This window comes from Apis laboriosa, unplaced genomic scaffold (assembly GCF_014066325.1).
Source record: "Apis laboriosa isolate Shangri-la unplaced genomic scaffold, ASM1406632v1 scaffold17_cov146, whole genome shotgun sequence".
Classification (NCBI taxonomy): domain Eukaryota; kingdom Metazoa; phylum Arthropoda; class Insecta; order Hymenoptera; family Apidae; genus Apis; species Apis laboriosa.
The window spans coordinates 2,319,650-2,342,566 of record NW_025222181.1 but is presented as its reverse complement, the minus strand read 5'-3'; the positions used below and the strand labels follow the sequence as shown (position 1 = coordinate 2,342,566).

General features: G+C 29.9%; 1 protein-coding gene and 3 long non-coding RNA genes across 4 annotated transcripts; 3 read left to right on the top strand and 1 right to left on the bottom strand.

Moving 5' to 3' along the window:
• Window positions 1–124: 124 nt before the first annotated feature.
• On the bottom strand, window positions 125–22,775 carry LOC122711657 (putative mediator of RNA polymerase II transcription subunit 26). Its single transcript, XM_043930660.1, has 12 exons — window positions 22,421–22,775; window positions 12,609–12,640; window positions 10,615–10,697; window positions 9,479–9,848; window positions 8,832–9,334; window positions 8,261–8,601; window positions 7,897–8,084; window positions 7,662–7,787; window positions 7,523–7,579; window positions 7,173–7,298; window positions 2,433–4,912; window positions 125–693 (listed from the first exon to the last, which is right to left on the bottom strand). Exons 1-12 carry the CDS (start codon window positions 22,441–22,443, stop codon window positions 631–633), a joined length of 4,392 nt encoding a protein of 1,463 aa, XP_043786595.1. The 5' UTR covers window positions 22,444–22,775; the 3' UTR covers window positions 125–630.
• Window positions 11,825–12,600, top strand: LOC122711662. The gene is made up of 3 exons (XR_006346140.1): window positions 11,825–12,076; window positions 12,164–12,275; window positions 12,389–12,600. It is a non-coding gene; the product is annotated as an uncharacterized LOC122711662 (long non-coding RNA).
• LOC122711664 lies at window positions 14,369–16,568 on the top strand. The gene is made up of 3 exons (XR_006346142.1): window positions 14,369–14,936; window positions 15,685–16,245; window positions 16,476–16,568. It is a non-coding gene; the product is annotated as an uncharacterized LOC122711664 (long non-coding RNA).
• LOC122711663 lies at window positions 17,509–19,293 on the top strand. The gene is made up of 3 exons (XR_006346141.1): window positions 17,509–17,822; window positions 18,194–18,763; window positions 19,072–19,293. It is a non-coding gene; the product is annotated as an uncharacterized LOC122711663 (long non-coding RNA).
• Window positions 22,776–22,917: the final 142 nt, after the last annotated feature.

The window sequence follows — 22,917 nt, the reverse complement described above, 5'->3', positions numbered from 1 at the left end:
TATTAGATCAAGTAAATTTTGTCAACGATATTTTAAAAGAAAACTATTTTTCAATTTTTTATGTATTTATTCTTACCTTGATGAAAGATTGTATCAAAGATAGACAGACTGATTCGAAATGAAGATTAAAATGAACTTTACAAATAATTTATTTTACACAACTTACATAAATATAGCACAATGACAGATTAGAAGGTAACATGAATCCATAAAAATACATTTCGCGTCTTAATTAGATAAAATTTCCTCTCGAATGAAAATGGCATACAATGAAAATCGAAATTATGACCATTTATTTTTTCAACTCTTCTCAATCTTTAAAAGTTAAAAATTGGTCATGTGATTTTTAATATAGTTAATAAACATTATTAATCAATCGTTTGAATGATCGATCGATCTTCCTAAGAATCTTTATCCCCTAACAATGTGCACACATATGGGATTAGGAATAAAAAGGAAGAAATAAAACAAAGAAGATAGTGAATGGGGGCAAGACGAAACCTTATATGGGCGACATAGGAAAATATGAAAGTTCAGGAAAATATCCTACGGTATCGATGGTCGTCGTGTAAACGAATCGTTACGAATCGTAAACAAAATAAAAAATAAAAAAAAAAAAAGAAAAACACACTAGCAATGCCATGTTTCCAAAGGAAGCACTCGTCCTTGCTCAGTAATCCGTTGCATCTGGACCTAAAAATTGAAAAAAACGATGTCATTTCTATAATCTATTATCCTATTTTGTAAATTTTATAAAAAATGGTGAATCGAATAATTGCGAGCATATCAAAACGTCGAACTTCATTGCGCTACGATTTTTATGAAGAATTCTAATTTATTCTATTTATTTTTATATTTTTCTAGTTTGTTAACCATGTAGTTAACCATTCAAAAACACATTTAAAAATAGCATCTTATTTTTTTGACTTTAAATATTATATAGCAAATGACTTCCATTTAAGTTTTAATACACTATAATTCACTAAAATTGATAATATTTGAATACACATATCTGAATTGAATATATTAGTAAAACAATAATAAAAAATAATCATTATTCGAGCAATAATTTATAACATAATATTAAACTAATCAAAGTAATGAAATATAAATTATTTCAATAAATAATTATTAACGATCGACCGATTATCGATCATCAAGTTTCTTAATTTAATTAACGATAATCAATTCTAATCGATTTGATAAATCCAAACAATCGATTCGATAAATTGCGATATAATCGTCGCGCTATTAATCGATGGCAAATGAAACAATGCATCGTGCATGCATGCATGCTAATTTATTGCTATAGTAAAAGCATGATTTGCATTATTTACGATCAATTATACGATGCATGTACAAAATTTTTATTGGGAACATATTCAATGCAAAAATATTGTTAGTAATTGTTACGAATTGATTAAAATAAATCACATTTTGCCTTCGTTTCGTTCACACTTTTGAATTCTGAAATAGAATGTGAATAATAAACTTTGTATATAAACATTTTGATATTAAAAAACACTGCGATAGCATAAACAACAATTTATCTCGTTCGTTATCGATCGAGATCATTCGATTGATTGAAGAATGAAGAAAAGGATAAGAGAAAATCAACAAAAACGAAAATGATTACAAAAAATCAAGATACAGGAAACATTTTAACCAATAAGCTAGTGGCAAATCTGAGCAAAGAGTAAAAAGAAAAATAAAAAAAATGAAATTTCGAATCATGGCTAAAAGGATCGATTCGTTCGCGGAGTGAAGAAAATTGCGAAAAAAAAGAAAATAAAAATTATCCATTTACAGGATCAGTGGCCTTCGAGAGCAACGCAAACTTAAAATACGAATAAAATAGAAAAAGAAGAAGAAACAAAGAAAAAAATAGAAAAAAACATTAGAATAATAGAAGAAAAATTAAATAAAAAAAAACTAAATAATTATATAAAAAAGGGCATAAATTTTTCATCTCATCGAGTCAAAATTATTAAAATTTATGAGCCATATGAGCCTTTTTTTATACAATTACGAAAAAATAAAAAAAAAAGAAAACAAATAAAATATACAAAAAATCAGGAAGAAATGCGAATAGATGAATATATGGAAACCATATGTACCGATAGAAAAAAAAACCACGTAGCCTGTAGCCCCCCCGGGCATATAGTCAGCCCAGTCTTGCGAATCTAGAGAAAAGTTGCGCGAGGCTCGTCCGTGGTTGCTCGCGGCCAAACGCGGCCTCATTCTGCCCCGGGCCATCAGCAATGGTCATTTTTCAGGTTAGCTTGAAAGGATGAGGAATTATTAGAAGAGGATACCGTGGAATTCGTTTGTTTGCCTGTTTTCAATGTCTGTGGCACGCTTTTTGTGCTTTTGATTCTAGGACAAAGGACGTTCACTTTGTAAGACCAGGGTGGCCTTCGACTTTCGAGTACCTTGAAGGCTAATGATGGTACCACATCATGGTCCAATACAGGAGTTGAAGATTTAGGCATTTTCCATGCTTGATAATATGGGTCCTCCTTGCAGGAAGTTCGATCTTGTCGACGATACACATCACCATTTTGATCCGCATCATGCAGTCTTTTCCATGATTGTTCACTGATGGGTGAATATTCGGGAGAAGTCACACCACTAGAATAATTGGAACAGTAATTTTCGTCGTAATTAAAATTGTTGCTCTTCAGAGGAAGACTCAAGTATTCTCTTGATGAAGATTGGTTAATTTTTTCTGTATCTTCTGGAAGAATCGAATCATCGTTCAAAAGTCTGAACAATCTCGAGTGAGTTTGAGTTCTTTGATATTTTCTATTTTTAGAGAAAGTACATTCTGAATCTGTGTCTACTTCTGAAATCATACGACTCATGTCTGAAGTGACGCCACTATCTTCGTCGTCTGTTTCTTCCCGAGAATTCTGTACATTTAATAGATGTTTTGATTCTTTTCCTGCCTTCTCGTCGATATTTTCTTCGATTTTATTCTTCTTTAAAGAATTATTGTTTTTTAAAGATATTTCATCTTTTAGGTTAGAATTTGTATTTTGGAATTTATTAGAATATTCTTTATTTGAGTCGTCTGTCCACTTGCACTCTGAAACGATCACTTCCGGTTTTAAAATATTTCTATTAATATCGTGAGTTTCTAAATTGGTTTCTTTTATTCTTGTAATATAAACAGTGTTATTCTCTTTGTTCAAAGATTCTTTACCAACTGAATCATTATTTTTCACGTTGGTACTGTTTAAGTGTTCTTCTTGAGCCTTGATCGTTTTATCTTCCTCTTTCTTCACACTAGACTTTCTTTTGATTGTGAACTCCGTTTCTACTGTCTCTTCGAAATTAATTTTATTAAATCTAGTTGGAATTTTTCTTAAAGTAAAGTTCACATGAGGTACAACAGGATCTTCATCTTCTTTTATTCTAGAATGATTCTTTTCCTTTCGCTTGTCATCGAAACTTTCTTTCTTAACCTCTTTCTTAACAGTGAAATTTACACTGGTATTATTTTTTATCAGAAAATTCGCAGATACATCATTGATCTTCTCTAAATGATTATTATTTTCTTGAATTTCTAATTTCTTCTTTTTTTCTTTTTCTTCTTTATTATAATCTCTATTATTATAATCTCTATCAGGCTTAATAGTACTATCTCCAACAATTACAGTAGTCACATCCTCATTATTTTCAGATACAGAAAATTTGAACCTCAGTGGCAAACTCACACTGACAGTAGGTGCATCAGAGTCATCAGGAGGATCATCAGTAGCTTCAAAAGGTGTCTTATTCCAATCTTTAACATTTTTAATTTGTGGTCTAGGACTTTCAGAGTCTGGACGTTCAATATCTTCATAAATTACACTTAATTTATGAGGAAATGTATTGATATCTGTTTTTTTTTCTTTCTTTTCCATTTGTTCTTCCATATCTGATTCAAAATCAATATTGTTTTTGAAAGATGCTTCTTGATCTTCATTACAATATTCTTTATTGGAATAATCTCTCATTGAATTTCTCTCATTGTCATTTTTATCCAATCTTCCATGAGGATTCAACCCAGTGGAATAGGCCAAATAAGAATCAGAATCATCACTATCAGAAGAAGAATCCTCAGAATTATTGTCACTTTTAGATGATTCAATAATGGATTCATTGTCAGATTGTGATTCAGAATCTGTAGAATTATTAGAATCAGTAGAATCACTAGAATCACTAGAATCACTAGTATCAATGTAAGTATAATTTGGAACATTTACATTGAGACTTCCATTGGGACAAGATTTAATTTCTGATTTTTCAGACTGCTGATCATTCTTATTTTCCTCTGATGCAATTATTTCATCAGGAAATTCTTCTTCATCAGTGATATTCATTGCAGTAGTACAGTCACTATCTCTGCTATTATTACTAGCAGTTCTGGCCATATCATTTCCTTTTTCCCATTGTTCTTGACAATTTGCATCATTATTTTCTTTTAAAACTTTATTTTCCAATTCATTATTCTCTTGAATATTTTCTAGAATATCCAGAATATTCATAGGAGGAATTTTAGATACATCCATGTCATTATTGGCTTGTTCACAACTGTGATTAAAATTATTACAATTTTGTAAAGAAACAGGAACCATGTAAGGTGGATAAACATTAGAATAAGAATTTTTACAATTGGTTGAATCAAATTGAGGGTAAGATGGACAGTTTTGATTGTAAATGGGAAAATATATATAGGCTGTATTATCAGGATGATATGGATAAGGTTCATTTGAAATCCCAGGATAAAGAAGAGGATAATAACCCCACCAACCGCTGTCGTGGGTCCAAAATGGCGGACTAGGAGAGAGGAAGACACCCTGCTGATTGCCCGGCACGTTATTCTCTGTTTGGCAGTGGTAATCTGCTTGACGATTTTCTTGCGTGGCTACAACAAACAGCAGAATGCATTCAGACAAAGAAGTTCAACTGTTCCCATTTTTGGGATGGTGATGTGGTCTTGCGTTTTTCCCTTTTGTCCTTTTTTTCTCCTTTTTCTCTGCGTTTATTTTTTTTGTGCTTTGATCTTCGCATTTTTTCTTATGCGAAGTTTTTTTGGGTTCTTTTTTAATTTTTTGGTTTGGGGAATGGAAGAACGAGTGATAGACATTTATTTCGTTTTCATTATATAATTTTTAAATTGCAAATAAATTGAATATAGAAATTTATGAGATTTTGAAATTTTCAAAACTTTTATTTCTCTTCACAGTATCAATCATTAAATTTTAATAAAAAAGTAAAAAGATAAAAGATTAGATAAGAAATGCAGATTTCGACATATGTACATATATACATAAGATATTATCTCATATTATCGGAATAATTATCGAGAAAATATTTCGAGCATTTTTCATGCGATAACTGAGGAATTCGAATGTTTGCTTAGTACACACTTTTATTGTACTTGTATCATTATTTACAAAGAATATTAAAAAATATATCACGATTCTTCAATTATATATGCTAAAAATTAGTAATTGAATCTTCAAAATTAAAAAAAATTCTATACATTTTTTAAAACCTATTATAATATTTTCATTATAATATTTTCAAAATAAATGTCTAACACGTATGATCTTCTAATTGGCTCTGAAAAATCGATGGACAAGCGAGATTGGGCAAAGGATTAAGCGACGAATTATAATCACGAAACGAAAGAGAGAAAGAGAGAAAGAAAAAAAAATCGTGTGAGATCCTGTGTTCAAAGGAAACGATCGAAAATTTTGTCGTGAACGCAAAACCAGTCGATGATTTTCGACCATTGAACGAGCGATCATTTACGCTCGAATAGGAAGACATGCTTCTTAGGATATTCTGGACAAGATGATTAGAGTCCAGAATATTCGTAAATATATCCATTTACATGCAAGTGATCACTTGTAATAATATTAAAATCCCAGCGAGAATTAAACACATGTGAAATCGATTAATAGTACATGCAACATTCCCGGTTAAGTTACCCAAGTCCATCGTAGCTTGCCATACTTTTTGTACATTAATTTTTATTATCGTATAATAGAAACTATTTTTGAAAAATCGATTTTATTTATGACGATAATCGGACGATGTCATCAGATAACCAAGAAATATAGAAAATTAATATTTTATTTGTTAAAATATTTTTTTCTGATATTTTGATTTTGATAACTGGAAAAAATTTATAAATATCGATTTTATAAAAGTTATAATTTCTGAAAATGAAAAACTTTTCTTTAATACTTTCTATTTTTGGAAATAATTAATAATTTGTCAGGTTTAACAAAAAGAAGAATGAAAACAAGAAATTTTCTTTTATGGATCTTATGATAAATTTTTTGAATATATTTTTTGAATTCATTGTGATTGAACGCATTAAATATATAACTCAAAGAATAACTCAAATAATTCAAAGAAATTCAAATTTTAAGTTTTAATAGTTATTCAATTATAAATCAATATAATTATTTATTTTGTAATATATTTTTTTATCCTAAAAGGAATAATAGAATTTTCTTGGTTATCTAACACAAGGAATATCTGATTACTAATATATCATTATAATACTATTCGACGAAAATAGATGGATAATTTCACCTACCATGTTTTTGAATAATTCATCTTTAAAAACTATGTCAACAGTAATCACAATTTTTATAATTTTTGTTTCAAATTTCGTAATATTTCATCGTTGCTCGATGATTAATTTGTGTCACTAATTAAATATACAGAAATTATGATTGTAATTTACAACACACCATATATTTCTCTTTAACAAAATAATTTTTAAAATAGAAGAGTGAAAAGTGTTTCAATCGAGCTGAACGATATACCAAGGAATTTTCGTTATTCCTGTGAACACAGGATTCGGGGACGTTCTAGCGACGGCACGCAATCGTTACTTCAAGTTTTTAATCATTAAATTAGAAATTATAAAGACGCTTGTCACTGAAAATTAATGTATACAAGGGTCAATAGAAGCTTGTTGCGATTAATTCATCATGAACGAGTAGCGTGTTCTTGCGTGAATTATGAACATGTTGTTGAACCGCGTTTTTCTTTTTTCTTTTATTTATTTATTTATTTTTTTTTTTTTTTTGAATTTGGAAAAAAAGAGATTAAGAATTTATTAAATTTTATGATGTCTTTTAATTTCATAGATCGATACTCACCGACACTTTCCGGCGCTGTCATCGCTTGTAATATCCTGAAAGATCTGGAGGGAATTGCACTGCCCATGTATTTCTTTGGCTCTGGAACTTGCTGTTCACTTGGTGGTAGATTTGCTTGCATTTCTTCTATAATATTACATTTTAAGAAATTAAATAAACTGACAAACTGTAAAATTATAGAATTGCACTTAAAAGTTCAAAATTATATTGAAAAAAATAAATATTTTCTCAATAAAATCACTATAAAATATTATATTAAAAGATCGTTTAATTGTGAATTACATGAAAGAAGATTTAGATACATCGTGAAAATGTTAATCAAAAGTTAATTGAGAGATTGATTTACTCACCAAAAGTCTTCGAATTCCTGTTCTGCTTCTTATTAATAGCTGACGGTGGTCGTTGCGCTGTAATGCAAGGTTTCACTGATTTATCTCTTTTGAATATGATAAAATATTTCTCTCTATTACATCTTTGAATAAAACTTACTCGTGTTCACAACAGGAGCATCGCCAGATTCCGTCATAGTCTGCAAGAAGCGGAAGGCTCGAGAGGGTATGGCCCCACCACGATATCTCGGATCTTCCTCGTGATGGAGAGAAGATTCGTTGTCGACTGTTTAAAAAAAGGTAACAAAAATCAAATTGATTAAACAATCAAAAATTTATAATTTTATTTATTATAATCGATTTTATTATAAATTTAATATAATGTTATATCGTACTTTGTTCCTTGAATTTATTCATCAAAATCCTATCATCCTCCGATAATTGAAGTTTTCGCATCTGTTCAGTGTCCACATCGTTTGCCGTGTCCGTATCTGTGATCTTCTGAAGAACTCTAAAGGATCGAGACTGAACCGGAACGGAATCCGACTGTTGGGCTTGTACAGGTATAATACGTTGGGTCGCTCTAAAATTTGGATTCAATAAAAGATTAAATTAAATTTTGAATTATATTGCATTAAATGCAGACAAAATTAATGATTGAAGCTGAATTTGATAGAAATTAATTGTGTGTGTAAAAATATAAATATATTTGCAAAACTTATAATAATTAACGACTCAACAAAAAATTGTTCAACTTACACTCTCGTATTCTGATTCTCAGCATTAGGCATATTATTCCTGACAATCGGTTGCGAGTAAGAATTCGAAGTAATTGCTGCACCAGTCTTCTTATCATTTCCTTCAATCATGATAGGTATAATGTACGCGCCACCTGTCGATTGAGACTGCATCTGATTCTGCACTTGATTCTGCACTTGATTCTGCATCTGATTCTGCATCTGATTCTGCATCTGATTCCGTACTTGACTCTGATTCTGAACAGTTGGCTGACCCCATCTCTGTTGGTGCGGACTCGGTTGCTTGAACTGATGATGGCCAGGTTCCGGTTTCACGTCGAAAACAGACGGCCTATCTTCAATCTAGAAATAAACCATTAGCAGTTAAGTTAGCTATTTCTTTAATAATAACAGTAGAACTTCCATTACTCAAACAAAAGACAAGACTGTTATAAAGGAATTTTTGGATAATGGAACAGATTTTTTTTTTGCATAAATTATTTTATATTTTGAAAAAATTAATATTTATTTCCAATAAAATATAATGAATGTTTAGAAATTTTACTATATTTTAGATAATAATAAACACTCACTCGAATAGGTATCACACGTTCTTGATGCTGAGTCTGAGGATTAGTCTGTTGTGTTACAGGAGGACCAGAGAAAGGACGTTTCTGTTGCTGATTGAATTGTTGACCCTGAGGTTGTTGGTACTGGTATTGTTGAGATTGTTGCTGAATCTGGACCGGTCTTTGTTGAATTTGTGGCAGAGATTGAGGCCTTTGTTGAACTGGTTGCTGCCTCTGCTGAGTTTGTTGCCATTGAGGTGATTGAGGTTGTTGAATCAAAGATGAGGAAACTGGAGGTGATGTTGGACTCTCAACTGAGCTTTGTTTATTCACGCTAGATCGTTTTGCCCATTCAGGTAATTCTTCTTGTGGTTTATTCTTGTTCTGGAGCCACGGTGTTGGTGCCTTTGTCAAAGTCACTTGGGTTGGAGTGCTTGGACTCTCAGGAGTATTCGGCTGAACTGCGATTGTGGGGATTACTTTGGTCTCTACTTTGGCTTTCGGCGACTCTGGTTGCTTTTCTGGAGCTGAAACCATAAACAATTATTGGTATATCCATTATATGTTCATATTATTCTCTGTGATAGGAAAAGATTTAAAAATTCAAAAAATAATTAAATAAAGATCTCAATAAAATTGAATGAAAAAAAAATGAATGAACTAATACTTACTACTAGGTTGAATCCTGTTAGCAGGTGGTGTGGAAGGTGTCCTGTTGACCGAGGGTTGAGCCGGAATATTGGTCGGGAAGACAGGTATCGCTACTTGAGGTTGAATGAATAAATTCGTTGTATTGGGCGCTGGTGTCGGCTTCGATTCAAGTGCTGACTTCGGAGGACCTTCGATTCCCTCATCATTGGCGTTTTTTGCTACCCTGCGCGCCATTCGAGGGCTTCGAATTTGGGAAAGGTCCAGTTTCCCGCCCATTCCAGGCGTGTACGTGAAGGGCTTCTTGTCTTTAGTCAGCATCGCGTTTTGAATTGCTGCTGGTGGCTCGTATGCATCGTTGCTTGGTATCAACGGTTTTCTCGTTGTTGGCGCCTGAGATTTAATATTTGGATCGATATATTTTTCTATTTTTAGTTGTTAATTAATGAGCAATGAGATATAAATCTTTTATTTTTCGATAAATTGTAAATTTTTTGCATTTTTGAGAATAAGATAAGTAATATCGAGGTATGTATTTTTTGTAAAAATTGTAAAAGCATATTTGATATTGTTTCTTTGTTTGATTCATTCTTTTAATGATTTCAGATTATATTTAAATTTATATCTGGACAAAAAACCCGAAGTTAAAAATAAACATTGGACCAAAATAAATATGGAACAAAGAAAATACAGAGACCTTGAGTGGCGTCTTAATTTACAGACTTTAATTCCTCGTGACGGATCTTTATATATTTTCTCCATGAATTCCTCGTAATCTCGTTCCTATTCGTTCATTTTTTACAAATATATTCCCAGGAAAGTAATGTTTCATTCTAACCATTTTTTATTATTTAATTAAAAAGAGAATGATTTAATTTAATAAAATATTACGATTCATTAATTTCTAAATTCTTTTTCTGAAATAAAATTTTCATAACTATAATTACATTTCATTTTAACACTCACCATTTTCTATTATTGAAAAAATTCTAATATTTAAGAAAAAGAAAAAAAAATTATAGGATAAACACAGGAAATATTTAATTACTTTCTTTTCTAATTCTTTAAAATTTTCAGATCATCTCGACAAAATCCACGAGATACGCTCGCAATGAACGACGAACGTGTACTGAACTCGAATTGCCGATCTTCCGCTTACCTCTGCCGTGTTGATTCTCATGGCCGGCACCTGGTTAGGTACCGGAGGCGGTGGTGGCGGTGGAGGAGGCGGAGGATAAAGTCCTGCAACGATTACCGATTTAATGGAATGCTAACGAGAGGTCAGGTATGCGGTATGTTGCGCACATCGTTCACACGTTTCCGTGTGGCTCACCGGAAATTCTGAACTCTCGCCAAGATATTTAGTAATATTTATCAAGCTAACACTCTCTCGCATATCAAATCGAAAATTTAAATTAATTTCAAGGTTTAAATTTATTTCTCATCTGTGTATCATATTGATCATTGATTTTTTAATTCGAAACGTCAAACTAATTTTACATATAATGAATATTAAATAATAAGTTTTATAACAGGTATATTATGATATACAATCAACAATTAATTAAACATTTAAATAAATTTTTTTGCATAGAAAAATTTTCTTCAATAAAAAATTTTATAATTATATATTAAAATATATTGAAATATGATAGATTATAATTTGCAAAATTTGTAAGAAGATGATAAAGGAGGATAAAAAGATGAAAGAAAGAAAATGATAAAGGAGAGGAGGAGGAAAATGAGAGTGACGAAAGAAGATAACAGAATAAGGGAAAGAGAAAAATTGAAAGAGTGGAAGAGGCGAAATTGAAGGAAAAAGAAGAAGAAATTGATAAAGGAAACAAGGAGGAAGAATTAATAAATGATCATGTGAGGAGGAATTGATAAAGGAACATGTGAAGAAGAACTGATAAAAAAGCGAAGAAAAATTTGAAAGTGGAGAAGAAAGAGAATGACACAAAAGAATAGGAAAAGAAGGAAACAAAGGAGAGAAAAAGAGAATAGTAGCAAAGAAATGCAAGCGTAGAAAGAGAGAGAGAGAAAAGAAATTGAAAGGAAGAAAGCAAGAATAATAAAGAAGGACAGAAGAGAGAGAAAGAGTTTGACAAAGGAAATATTTAAAGAAGAAGAAAAATCGTGACAAAAAATGGGGAGAAAACAGAATATAGAAGCAAAAGAGAAGGAAAAAGAAAAGTTTGACAAAAAAAAACAAAAGAAAAAAATGATAAAGAACAGAAGGAGAAAGAAGAGAATATAATTATTCTATATATTATATATTAATTATTATATTATTATTAAATATAATTAAATATTATTAAATGTTATATTAATTATAAATTATATATTAATTAATATAGTGTGATTATTTGTATTGTTTGTATTGTAGAATTTCAAATTTGATAGAATTGATTTTAATATTTGATATTAAAGTATTCTGAGATTAATAGATTCTATACAATTTGTAACTTTTAATAATATTTAGATAGATAATGTCCACATTGAAACTATGATACGGATAGCAAATTTCATATTGATATTTATTCAAATTTTTAATACCACGATTATATTTGAGAATATAAACGAGCGAAAGTTTTTTGCACAAGTTGCAGATAAGTTTGGTATGCAATTTTTTTATGGTATTCACTGTGTGAATCATAAAATCGTAGAATGACAGTTAATAGCGAACGGTAAATTTGGTTTTCCAGACTTTTGTTGAACTTCGCATTTGTGAAAGTGGATCTTAAATATACATGATGGAATTTAAAATTTATGAAGATAGATGTTTTGTATAAATGATAATACATGGGAAATTACTGAGTATTATTTTTTTTATTAATTTCGAAATAAAAAAAACATGAAAATCTTTCAAATTTAAAAAAAAATCATCTATTTGTTTTTTTAAATTTATTTTTTATTTTCTTTGTTTTTAGGTAGAAGATATTTTAAACAACATAAATATACATTATTGATGAATGTTCAGAAATATTTGTAAACTTTGAAGCGACGCATCTAATTGCATATCTTTAGCTTTTCGTTCCTTGATTATCACGAGGCAGCAGTTATTTGCATACATCGCATATCTTCGTTTCAGCGTTTCGAGAGAAATGAGGTTCGTGAATAATTATTTTACTTTGGTATTTATGTACATACCTGTCGATAGGACGTTACTGCTGTCCGAATTCCTGAAAAAAAAAAACATTTCACTTAACAGGATACAACAGTTATTGCAGATCATTAATTGCAATGATTTAAATAAAAATTTAATTTTCTAAATTCTTTTTTTAATTCTTTTAGAGATAGTATAGTATAGTATATATATAGTATATAAGATAATAATTTATATAATTGTAAAGGATTAATTTTTTACGAATTATTATTAATATCTTCGCAATATCAATGTCGAGCAATTATAGTGATTATTTAAATCACAGTCAGTGCACTGAGATAATAAATAAAAAAAGAAATAGATACTAATTTGGATGATAATAATGGACGAGATCCAATCTACAATATGTAAGAGTTATTTTCATTACATTGCATCATCCAAATAACACCATAATTTGAAAGATAATTAATCAAATGATTGTAGTAGTAATGCTTAAAGAGATAACGATGAAGATTTTCTTATGTAATGGTAACTGGATGCATTCCTGCGTTATCTATGGAATGCAGTATTCAAGTATTGAGTCACATAACATGATATTGGCATTTCGATGCACATATGTGATATTGCATCTGTTGTCAAAATAGCTCATTTCGTAATTAATAATATGTTAATGAAAGTAATTTTTATGAAATTTTCAAATATATATATATCTTTTTATATTTCATTTTGAAAATTAAGCTCAATAATTTTTCCTTTAACACTATGAAGACAAGCTAGTTTCGAGTATAATTTAGATAAATTAACAAATAATAAAATTTTTTATGTCTCTAGAAAAATATAATAATTTGAAAAATAAAAAGTAGAAATAATAAAAAATAAAATTGAATAATAATTGAAAAAATAATATTGAATATTTAACTAATAATTAATAATCATGTTACAAGTGTTATCATAGTGTTAATATATCATATTCTTTATTATCATAATTTATTATATTGCATTCACTATTTAATCCTTATATCAATATTAAAACTTTTTATACTTTTGGTTGTCAATATAAGTAATAAAACAATAATCTATTTTAAATATAGATTAATTAAATTAAAATGGTATAATTCTTACAGGTGAATATGCTTGCTTGTAAATTCAATGTTTTTCTGTCACATATTTATTATGCACAAGAATAAATTACATTGAAAAGTATTTTGCTAAAAAATATAACTATGATTTAAATATCAAGTAAGTTTTAAAATGATTCTAAAAACTGGTATTTGAATCGAACTTTCTATTTTCACTGTTCAATTTATTTACTTTGCGACACGGTAGCAGCTACCGTTTTCGCAATCAGCCAGCTGAACTGCTTTTGGTATTATCAAGGAACGAGCGGTAACCCACATACACTTACGTGACCGCCAGTTATCTTTCGATGACTCGACCATGTTTCATTGCTTAATCCCTTTTATGGAAGTTTCTCCTCGTACGAAGGTTGAATCGTTTAATTATTTTACCAAGTCTAGAGAACATATACTGTGTGTCTTTTCAACCCTTTGAATTTATAACATTTTTTTTTACATCTTCTAATGAATTGAAAATATATTATTCAAAAGATTTTAAATTTTCAAAATTAATAAAAAATTAATAAAAAATTAATAAAAAAATTAATTATAAATGATAAAATTTATATAGTTTTGAATAATATAATATTCCACTTTCTCTTATCTGTGTGAAAAAAGAGAAATTCATAGATAATAGTTAAATAAATTTCAATGAAAGATTGATAAATTTTATAATTTTTAATTTATTCCTCGAAGATACTCAAAGCTCATATATTTGATAATTTGCCAGAGAAATAATAAGAAATATCTGATCTATGTAATATTTATTTTATTAGAAAATGGTTCGATTCAAGAATCAATATAAGTGGATATTGAATGATAATCGATGAAGCTATCAGCAGGTACTCGATATTCATCGTGAAGCGTGTTCATGACACGAAAAGTGGGCGGCAATTATATTTCACTGACGAAACTGCGTGTAGCTTATGATGATTCGCTATTTAAAGCGGTGATATTTTTGCAGCGTGGTTTCAAGGAGCGGTCAACTACTATATTCAATATTGATGGTTTTCTATTTTTGCAGTTCGAATTGTTGGTGTTATTCAAGTATGTGTTTGCTCGTCACGTTTTCGACAGGGTTACTGAACTTTTTAAAACTTTCTTTCCAAGAATTTGTTAATTGATAATCAATCAGAAAAAGGATTTGTAATTTGAAAGTTTGTTAATTGATGATCAAAGAAAAGATAAGAAGAGATAATTTTTTTTTTTTAAAAATTATGAAACAGAAGATTTTATTTTTAAAGGAATTAAATATTGGTAAGTATTGAAAATTAATTTAATTTTTTCACGAATATTGAGAGAGAGAGTTGGATAAATATATTTTTTTAAATTTAAAAATTATGCGTAACACAATTATTGAAATGAATGAATTAATTTATTTTCAATTTCAAAGTTAAAAATTTTGAAAATTTGAATGATAAGAGAACTATTAATTATTTTTTATGTTCCTTATGTTTTAAATATCACACTGTAATTAATTAATAATAATTACAGTATTATTTCATAATTTTAAAATTTTTAAAAATCATTGTTCTCTTTCTGTCTTAAAAAAACAAATAAGTAAGTTCTGTCATATAGAACTCAAGATATCCAAGAATGCTCTGATCTGAAAATATAGAAATATCTTTCGTAAAACGATGTTGAACTCACAACAAACTCGTGGTCTCGTGCGAAAATCTCTTTTAATAATAGAATTTTGGAGAATAGAATCGACACGAGGTCGCTTTTATCTTGGCATAACTATTGGTGCCACGTGCCATCTCGTTTTTGAATATTTTGATCTCTCACTTTATATATATTCATAAAATAGAGATTAACTAATATAATATAAATAAACAAAATAATATTAATCCAACTATTCTCATATCTCAATATTATAATCTCAATAGTTCATTCAATTATTTTTCAAAATTTCTTATAATAGTATAAGAGAATACTTTGATAATTATTGAATATTTTTTTTGTATCAGCAAAATTAACATTTGTAATATTTTTCTGTATATAGAATCTTGGACAATGATTGACAGTGTTAAAATTCATTTCCTCATTCATTAGTAGATAGAAAATGTTGCAATTCATACAATTTATCAAATGGAACCATGTTAAGCTTCGTTTGTAAAAATTTGTAAATTTTCACGGTCGAGATTTCACTTTCATGAAATTATTTTCACGAAAATTGCCATCATACCACCAACCGTGAACCCGGTTCGATTCTCGACTAATTTTAACATTGAATCAGACGAGTGACGTCATTGTTATCACGACTGAGATCGTAATTCAGCTGGTCGACTTTCTCGGAAAACGCGTCGATCGTTTCCACGATGAGAAGTTTGGATGATAAACGAAATTCCAGCGATGAACCAACCAAGAAAAATGATAAACAATGAAGGTTCAAATGATTCGACGAATATATGGTTCCAGTTTTTACAACTTACAAATAACTTACAGGAATTAATGAATGTGATAAGACTAAGAAAGTAAATATGCATTTTGCAAAAATGATTTCAAATTATTCAAATATTATTTAAATTTTGCAAATTTAAATATTTTGGAAATTTTTAGAACGGTAAGAAAAACTATTTGAGGATCCTTTGCTAGTAGATATCTCTATTTTCAAATTCTCAGGAATCCAAAATGATTAAATATTTTACAATAAATTCTTTTCTATAAAGTTATTAAGTCAAATTAAATATTTTGGATACACTTAGAACAATAAATTTTAGAAAAATTCCTAATTTTAAAGAAATTTTCCTAGAGTTTTCAGTAGATACTTAAATTAATCATATTATATTTCAGCTTACAAAACGAACAAACAAAATATATAATTCATTTCAATGACAACTTATGCATTGTGCGAATCATCTGAACTATAAAACCATTTGCACAAAGACGTTGGCTACAGAGATTAAAAAGACAATGTATAAACACAAAGTATAAAAATACAGTAAATTGTTTATAATTTAAAAATAAGCTTCAACCATTTCATTCCATTCATTTTTATACATCAACTTTTCTGTTTCTTTTGATATTTAGAATCAATCCTCCAAAGGTGGTTCCACATTATACATTAATATCCTGTATGTAATTTCATTGATCGTGAAAATCTACATTACAAACTTTAAAACACAATGCAAAGTGATACTACACGAAAAAATAATATTATCCTGATTCTCAAGGATATAAATCGAGTTGGATCCTGCGAAAGAGGTAACTCTCCGAGGAAAGCTCGGGTGAGGGCGAGTGGAGGCGCGCTTGTCGCGATCCTCGGAACCCAGCCAACAACAGGCCGTGGCTTGTACAAGTGTATTTAGGTAGATACGCGAGGTGGTGTTAAATTTAGCGCGAACCGACCTGCGCGTTACCGCGCCGCACAAAATGCTTCCGATTATTTTATTTTTAGGGTTACGACGCGACGCGGCTCCACTGTGGAAAACCAGAGACACCTGACGGTGTGTTCGATATTAAGCCATCCGCGAACTAATTTGCGCAAATATATTTTTTTTTTTCGTTGCTTTATAAAGAAGAAGATATACAATTGATTCCTTGGAATTATTCGGTTAGATTGGATATTCAATCTTTTAGGGATACTTTATATGGATATTGATCTTTGATGCATTTTATATTCATAGGTTAATAAAATTTAAGAAGAAGATTATGGAATATTAAAAAGCTGAATAATGAGTTCTTTCATATTTCTTTAAGCAAACTTAATAACAAACGTGAGAGTATAATAATATGAATTATAATGAATTAAAGATAAAATAAAGTTGAGCATAATTTTCAAAATAAGATACATATCTATAAGATTCATTTTCTAAGAAATTTTATATGTGACAATTGGCTTTATATTAATAAGAATACGATCACAAGGAAGATTAAGAAAGAGACGAAGAAAGAAGTTGGAATAACTTGTTGAACAAAGATAGTTGTACTTTCACTGGAGGAAACGTAATCTAAATAGGATCTACCTTTGACAGACAGAGAAAAAGAGACTCAAGAGGATTATCCTGGAAGGAGAAAGCGATGATCCCGTAAAAATGGGATCTACACAGTTCAAAGAACAGCTGACTTCATCGACATTGGTCAATGAGCCGGTTAAACAAAATCCTACAGACGTTCAAATTCTGATCTAAAATTTTAGAGGTTCCATTTCAGAATATAAAATTCTTGAAATATGCACTCGAAAGTTATTTTTCATTAATGGACACTGTTGGAGGAACAAAATTATTTTGAACAATCATTATTAACATGATTCTTCATTCCAAAAAATACTTTTGTCAACAAATCTTATACAAATACATTTAAAAATTACACAGTCCATTTGGAAAAAACATTTTTAAGAGTTATTCAGTGTCCATTAATCCAGTGTTTCTTTGCAAAAAATATTTTCCAAAATAACTCTCGAGAGTTATCCAGTGACCTTTTAAAACTATTATCAATAATATTCTCTTATCAATACATTTTTAGAATAAAATTCTCAGGATATTGAAATTAATTTTCACTTCCAATTGCAGTGTCCATTCCTCATAAAATTGAAGAGCAATTCTCGAGAGATCAACTCTCAAATATATTCACCTCGGCTAGAGAGTGTACGACATCGAAAACGCAATGGTTAAACGATACAACGAACCGTTTAAAAATACATCACGCGGCCAGCCCGCAACGACACGTGGCAATGAACAATTTTCCCGTACCCTCTCGATCGAAGGGTCGTTCACACCTGCAAATTTCCCTGATGACGAGACGTTACGTGGATATACATATGTATATGTTGCGGAGAGAATGCGCCGCGCCTAGTCACGTATCCGATCAGACGAGAATGGAATCGGATGATGAGCTCGAGCAAGGTTCCGAGACGTTCAAAATTGGATGATTCGTAGGCGTGGACCTAGAAACCCAACGTTATATTTCCATCCAACGTTCGACCATCCACTCTGTGGAGGCCATCGAACGTGTCATCGCCTTTGAGGAGAATATAGTTGTAAGATTTGATCCATCGACCCTGTTGAGTGAATTTGGCCTTGAAGAAGAATTTATGGAGAATTTGGAAAGTTGATTGACAGAATATTTATGATGATGTTGATGTATGTTAAATTTTTATTGAAGATATTAGGATAGAATCTAAAATGTTGAAATTTTGAATTTGAAAAGGATGTAGTTATGAGATTCGTTATTAAGTGAATTTAATCTTGAAGAAGAATTTTTTAAAGAATGTTGAATAATGAATTAGATTTAGGGATTTTGAATTAATAATTTAGAATAGAATTTTTCTTATTATTCAATTGGTTTTGTATCTAACGTAACATAGAAATGATTCATTCTAATGAACGAATGAAATTTTTGGCGTGAACGAAAATGTCTAACGTCCAATGCAATATTTTTTTCGCATTAGCAACAAGAATCAACGAGCGGTTCCAATCAACGAGACGTCCAAGAGCGTAGGCGTGCGAGTATAAAGGAACGTGGCCAACCAGAAATTTTATATTTTTATACAAAAATTGTCGTCACCTTAAGCTACTTTCTATATATTACCCCGTCTGTGACGTAAATTTGTATTAATGAATTTGTATTAATGAAAATGAAAAATAATAGAAGAGAAATTGACGTAAATCATCTATTCTAGTTATTCTAGAAAATTAAAAATGAAAACATTAATTTTGAAGAAATTAAAATGTAAACGTATATTAATGAAAATTATATAAATAAAAAAAAGACTATATTAAATAATAAGAAAATGGAAATTTATAATAAATTATATAGTAAATTAAAAATAGTAAAAATTAAATAATCTTGTGGAAATTTTAATTTTGAAAAAGAGAAAATGTAAATGAAAAACAAGAGATCTTTATATTAATGAGAGGAATGAATGTAAACCTACACTAAATAAAAATAAAGAATAATAAAAAATGATTTTAATTTTAATTTGAAAAAGGAATGCAAATGAAGAACAAGAGGTAATCGAACGATCTCGATGCATCGATTATTTCATCGAGCTGTTCAGTGAGATTACTCATCCGCATAGATATAGAATCTCATCGTGGGTGGCAACTATAAACATACGAACTTCCCTTCGATGCATCGATTTTAGGTACGTTAGTTACTTTCTAAAATATTTTCTTACTTTATTCTTATCTTATTTGTATAAAATCTATATGATTTATTAAGTTGTTAATTCTTAGTTAGAGATAAGATTTCAAATCTAAGATGGTTTCGCGTAATTTCTCGATTATTTATAACATATTGAATTGGTTAAGTGTTGGTTGCCAAGTTGGAAATTGTTGTGCACAAAATGGATACACGATCAGTTTCATTTATGTATTATAAATAGATCAAAATTTCTCTCTTCCTTATATAATCTGATAAAATTTCTAAAATTTTAACTTGTTATTTATATATATACAAAATTTTATTTATTTATTCAACGTTGATGATCTTTATAAATAATATATAGAGAAATATAAAGAACAATTATGTACAAGTACTGATATTTAGTAATTTAGTTAGTAATATTGAATCGATCGAGAGTAATCGATAGGAAGGAAGCGATTAATCAAAATCGATATACCATTACAATTCATCGAACGAAGAATCTTTCGATGAATGCTCTTCGGTGTTTTCCTGTTCAAAGAAGAAATATAGGTCGAGAAGCTATTTCTTGGAATCATCGCAAAGTCTTGGGATTGCCATCATCAAGTAATGAGGTTTTTTTCTCTATCATTCTCGATTTTATCGTAATATATTAGAAAATAAAAAAGTATGATTAATAACATTTATTTAGAAATTTTCGATGAAATGGACGAAACTTGGTCCAGATTTATTATTTCTAATAATCACACTTGGCAGTCAACTTTGTTTACTGATTCTCTATTTATGCAATTTTATGTGGCTTTAAATAAACGCGTGAATGTGAAGCTAAGAAGTTTCAGAAAATTCTATGAAAGATGATCAAAGAATTCAATCCTTATAAATAAGATATTGATATCTTATTAACAACTTTGAAAAAAATTTATACAATATTTAAAAATTTACCATATATACCAGAAGAAGGAAGAAATTAAAATTTTACCAAAAGTTCAATATTTTGATAAAAGTGTCTCATTTCTCTTTAAGATCAAGGTATATTTAAGTATCTATTTATCTTTTATCTTTTCATATCTTTATAAAAATTAAAAATAATGATTACACTTTTCCAGCTTAAACAAATTCATTTTTCAATATATTAAGTACATTCTAACGCAACGTAAATAACAAATATATAATTTGAAGTGCGAATATATAATTGGAAATGCAAAATACAAAGTCTCGTAACCGGTTACGTGAATTTCTTAATCGCACCATATTATATGGACCCTATGGAACCGGGATCCCGACCTTTCCCAATCCCCTAACGCGCTCCAAAATTGCTGCTGCTATTTCTGTACAACTTGAAACCAAGGAAAATCAACTGCGCAGATCACGGAAATCTCAGCCATTCTTTAATCAAAGAATCTTCACAAACATTAAAGAATAATACTTGCAAGATGGTTGTTGTTTGAAAATTTTTAAATCATTTTCATTAAATACGATTTAACACAAATAGGAACAAAGCTCTTCAGTATATTCAGTATCCCAAGGATAACCCTTAAACAATCTTAAAAACAAGAAGAAAAAGGAGAAGAAGAAGTTGAATCAGAAAGTAGCAAAAGGAGCAAACAGGACCTCCTCACTGGTCGAGTCCTGTCGAGCCGAACTAGAAACCAGTTTCGACTATCTTTCCATTTCTGGACCCTCTTGCAAAATAATTTTGTAACTTATATGAAATGACAAGTTACAAGCATTTCATATTTTTATGTCGAGTGGAATAATTAGTTGAGTGAAGTTGGTGGATATTTATACAAAAATTGAATATATATATAAAAATCTAAAGTATAATATGAATTATAATAATAATCAAATAATTTATGATTGATAAAATTTATTTATAAAAGAGAATTTATTCTTTTATTAATTTTAATTGTAATTTTTTAATAAGATGTTAGATTTTATTTATAAAAATTTATAGTGAAACTACATTTATTTTTTTAATACTATACTAGAAAATTTATTGTAATTTGTGACTTGTTTTTAACTTAAAATGTTAAATTTTGCAACTAGTATTTCTAATTATGTGAATAGTATTGTTGACTAAGTTAACTTTTTCTGTGACTTCAATGGCAAATAGAATATGTATTTAGACATTAGAATCACTTGTTTCAATTAACGTATACATAATATTTCTTGTTCGTCACTTTGAGATTATCTATTTCTAAAACTAAATTTTCTTAATTCACTGTGCAATATTGAATTGCAGTAACTTTGTAAGAGAATCTTAGCTGAAAGATTATTATTGTTACAGATCATTCTGATCAAAAAGCTTCAAATCTTCCTGACAACAAATAATCAAAGATTCTTGGACAATGGATTAAAAATTATTGTTCATTATGTTGCATATAAAATCCTTCAGAAAGTAAGTAAACTAAATAATTAAATATAATATGAATACAATTTGAATAATATTTTATCAATTCCATTGAATTCTGTCTTTCAATTTTTTCAGCAACAACCCAACCAAGAATCTACCAATAAAATTGCCAAAAATCTCCTTACTTCAAAAGTCAAATTTCCTTATCTAAAATCAACTTTTCTTTCACTTCATCCTCAACAACTCAACTAACAATCTCTCCTCGTTTCCAGATAACAATAAATGGAAAATGCACGCTTACCCCACGAAAGTCGAGGTGCTCATGCTCAGGGTAGCGTATCCACCGCAGACGATAGGAGAGATTCCGGTGTGCGCCGGGTTAAAGCTCGCGGCCGCCTCGTGCCGCTTTCCACCAGCCGACAGGAACCGGTTCTTCTCTTCTAGGCTGGCCTGTTCCACCGCGAGGGCCCGTGAAACGTAACGAGGAGGTGGTAGATGACGGATATGGAAAGGGACGAGCAGCACCGATGCCGACACTAGCGCGCGTCCGCCGCTACTGCGGCCGCCTCGAAATCCATGGATCGTGGACCGCGATCCGGATTTCGTCGCCGTTCCTCTTTGCCCGCGCGAGACGCCAGAGGTCGTGACGCGAGCGGATGAATTGAGATTTGGCGTAAGAGGTTATTTGAAGGATGGAGAGAGTGATTGATGTTGAAAAGGGATGGTTTTTGATTTTGATTAGAGGATCCAAGGATTTTATTGTTGTTAGACTTTGCAATTTTTGTATTGAAATGGAAT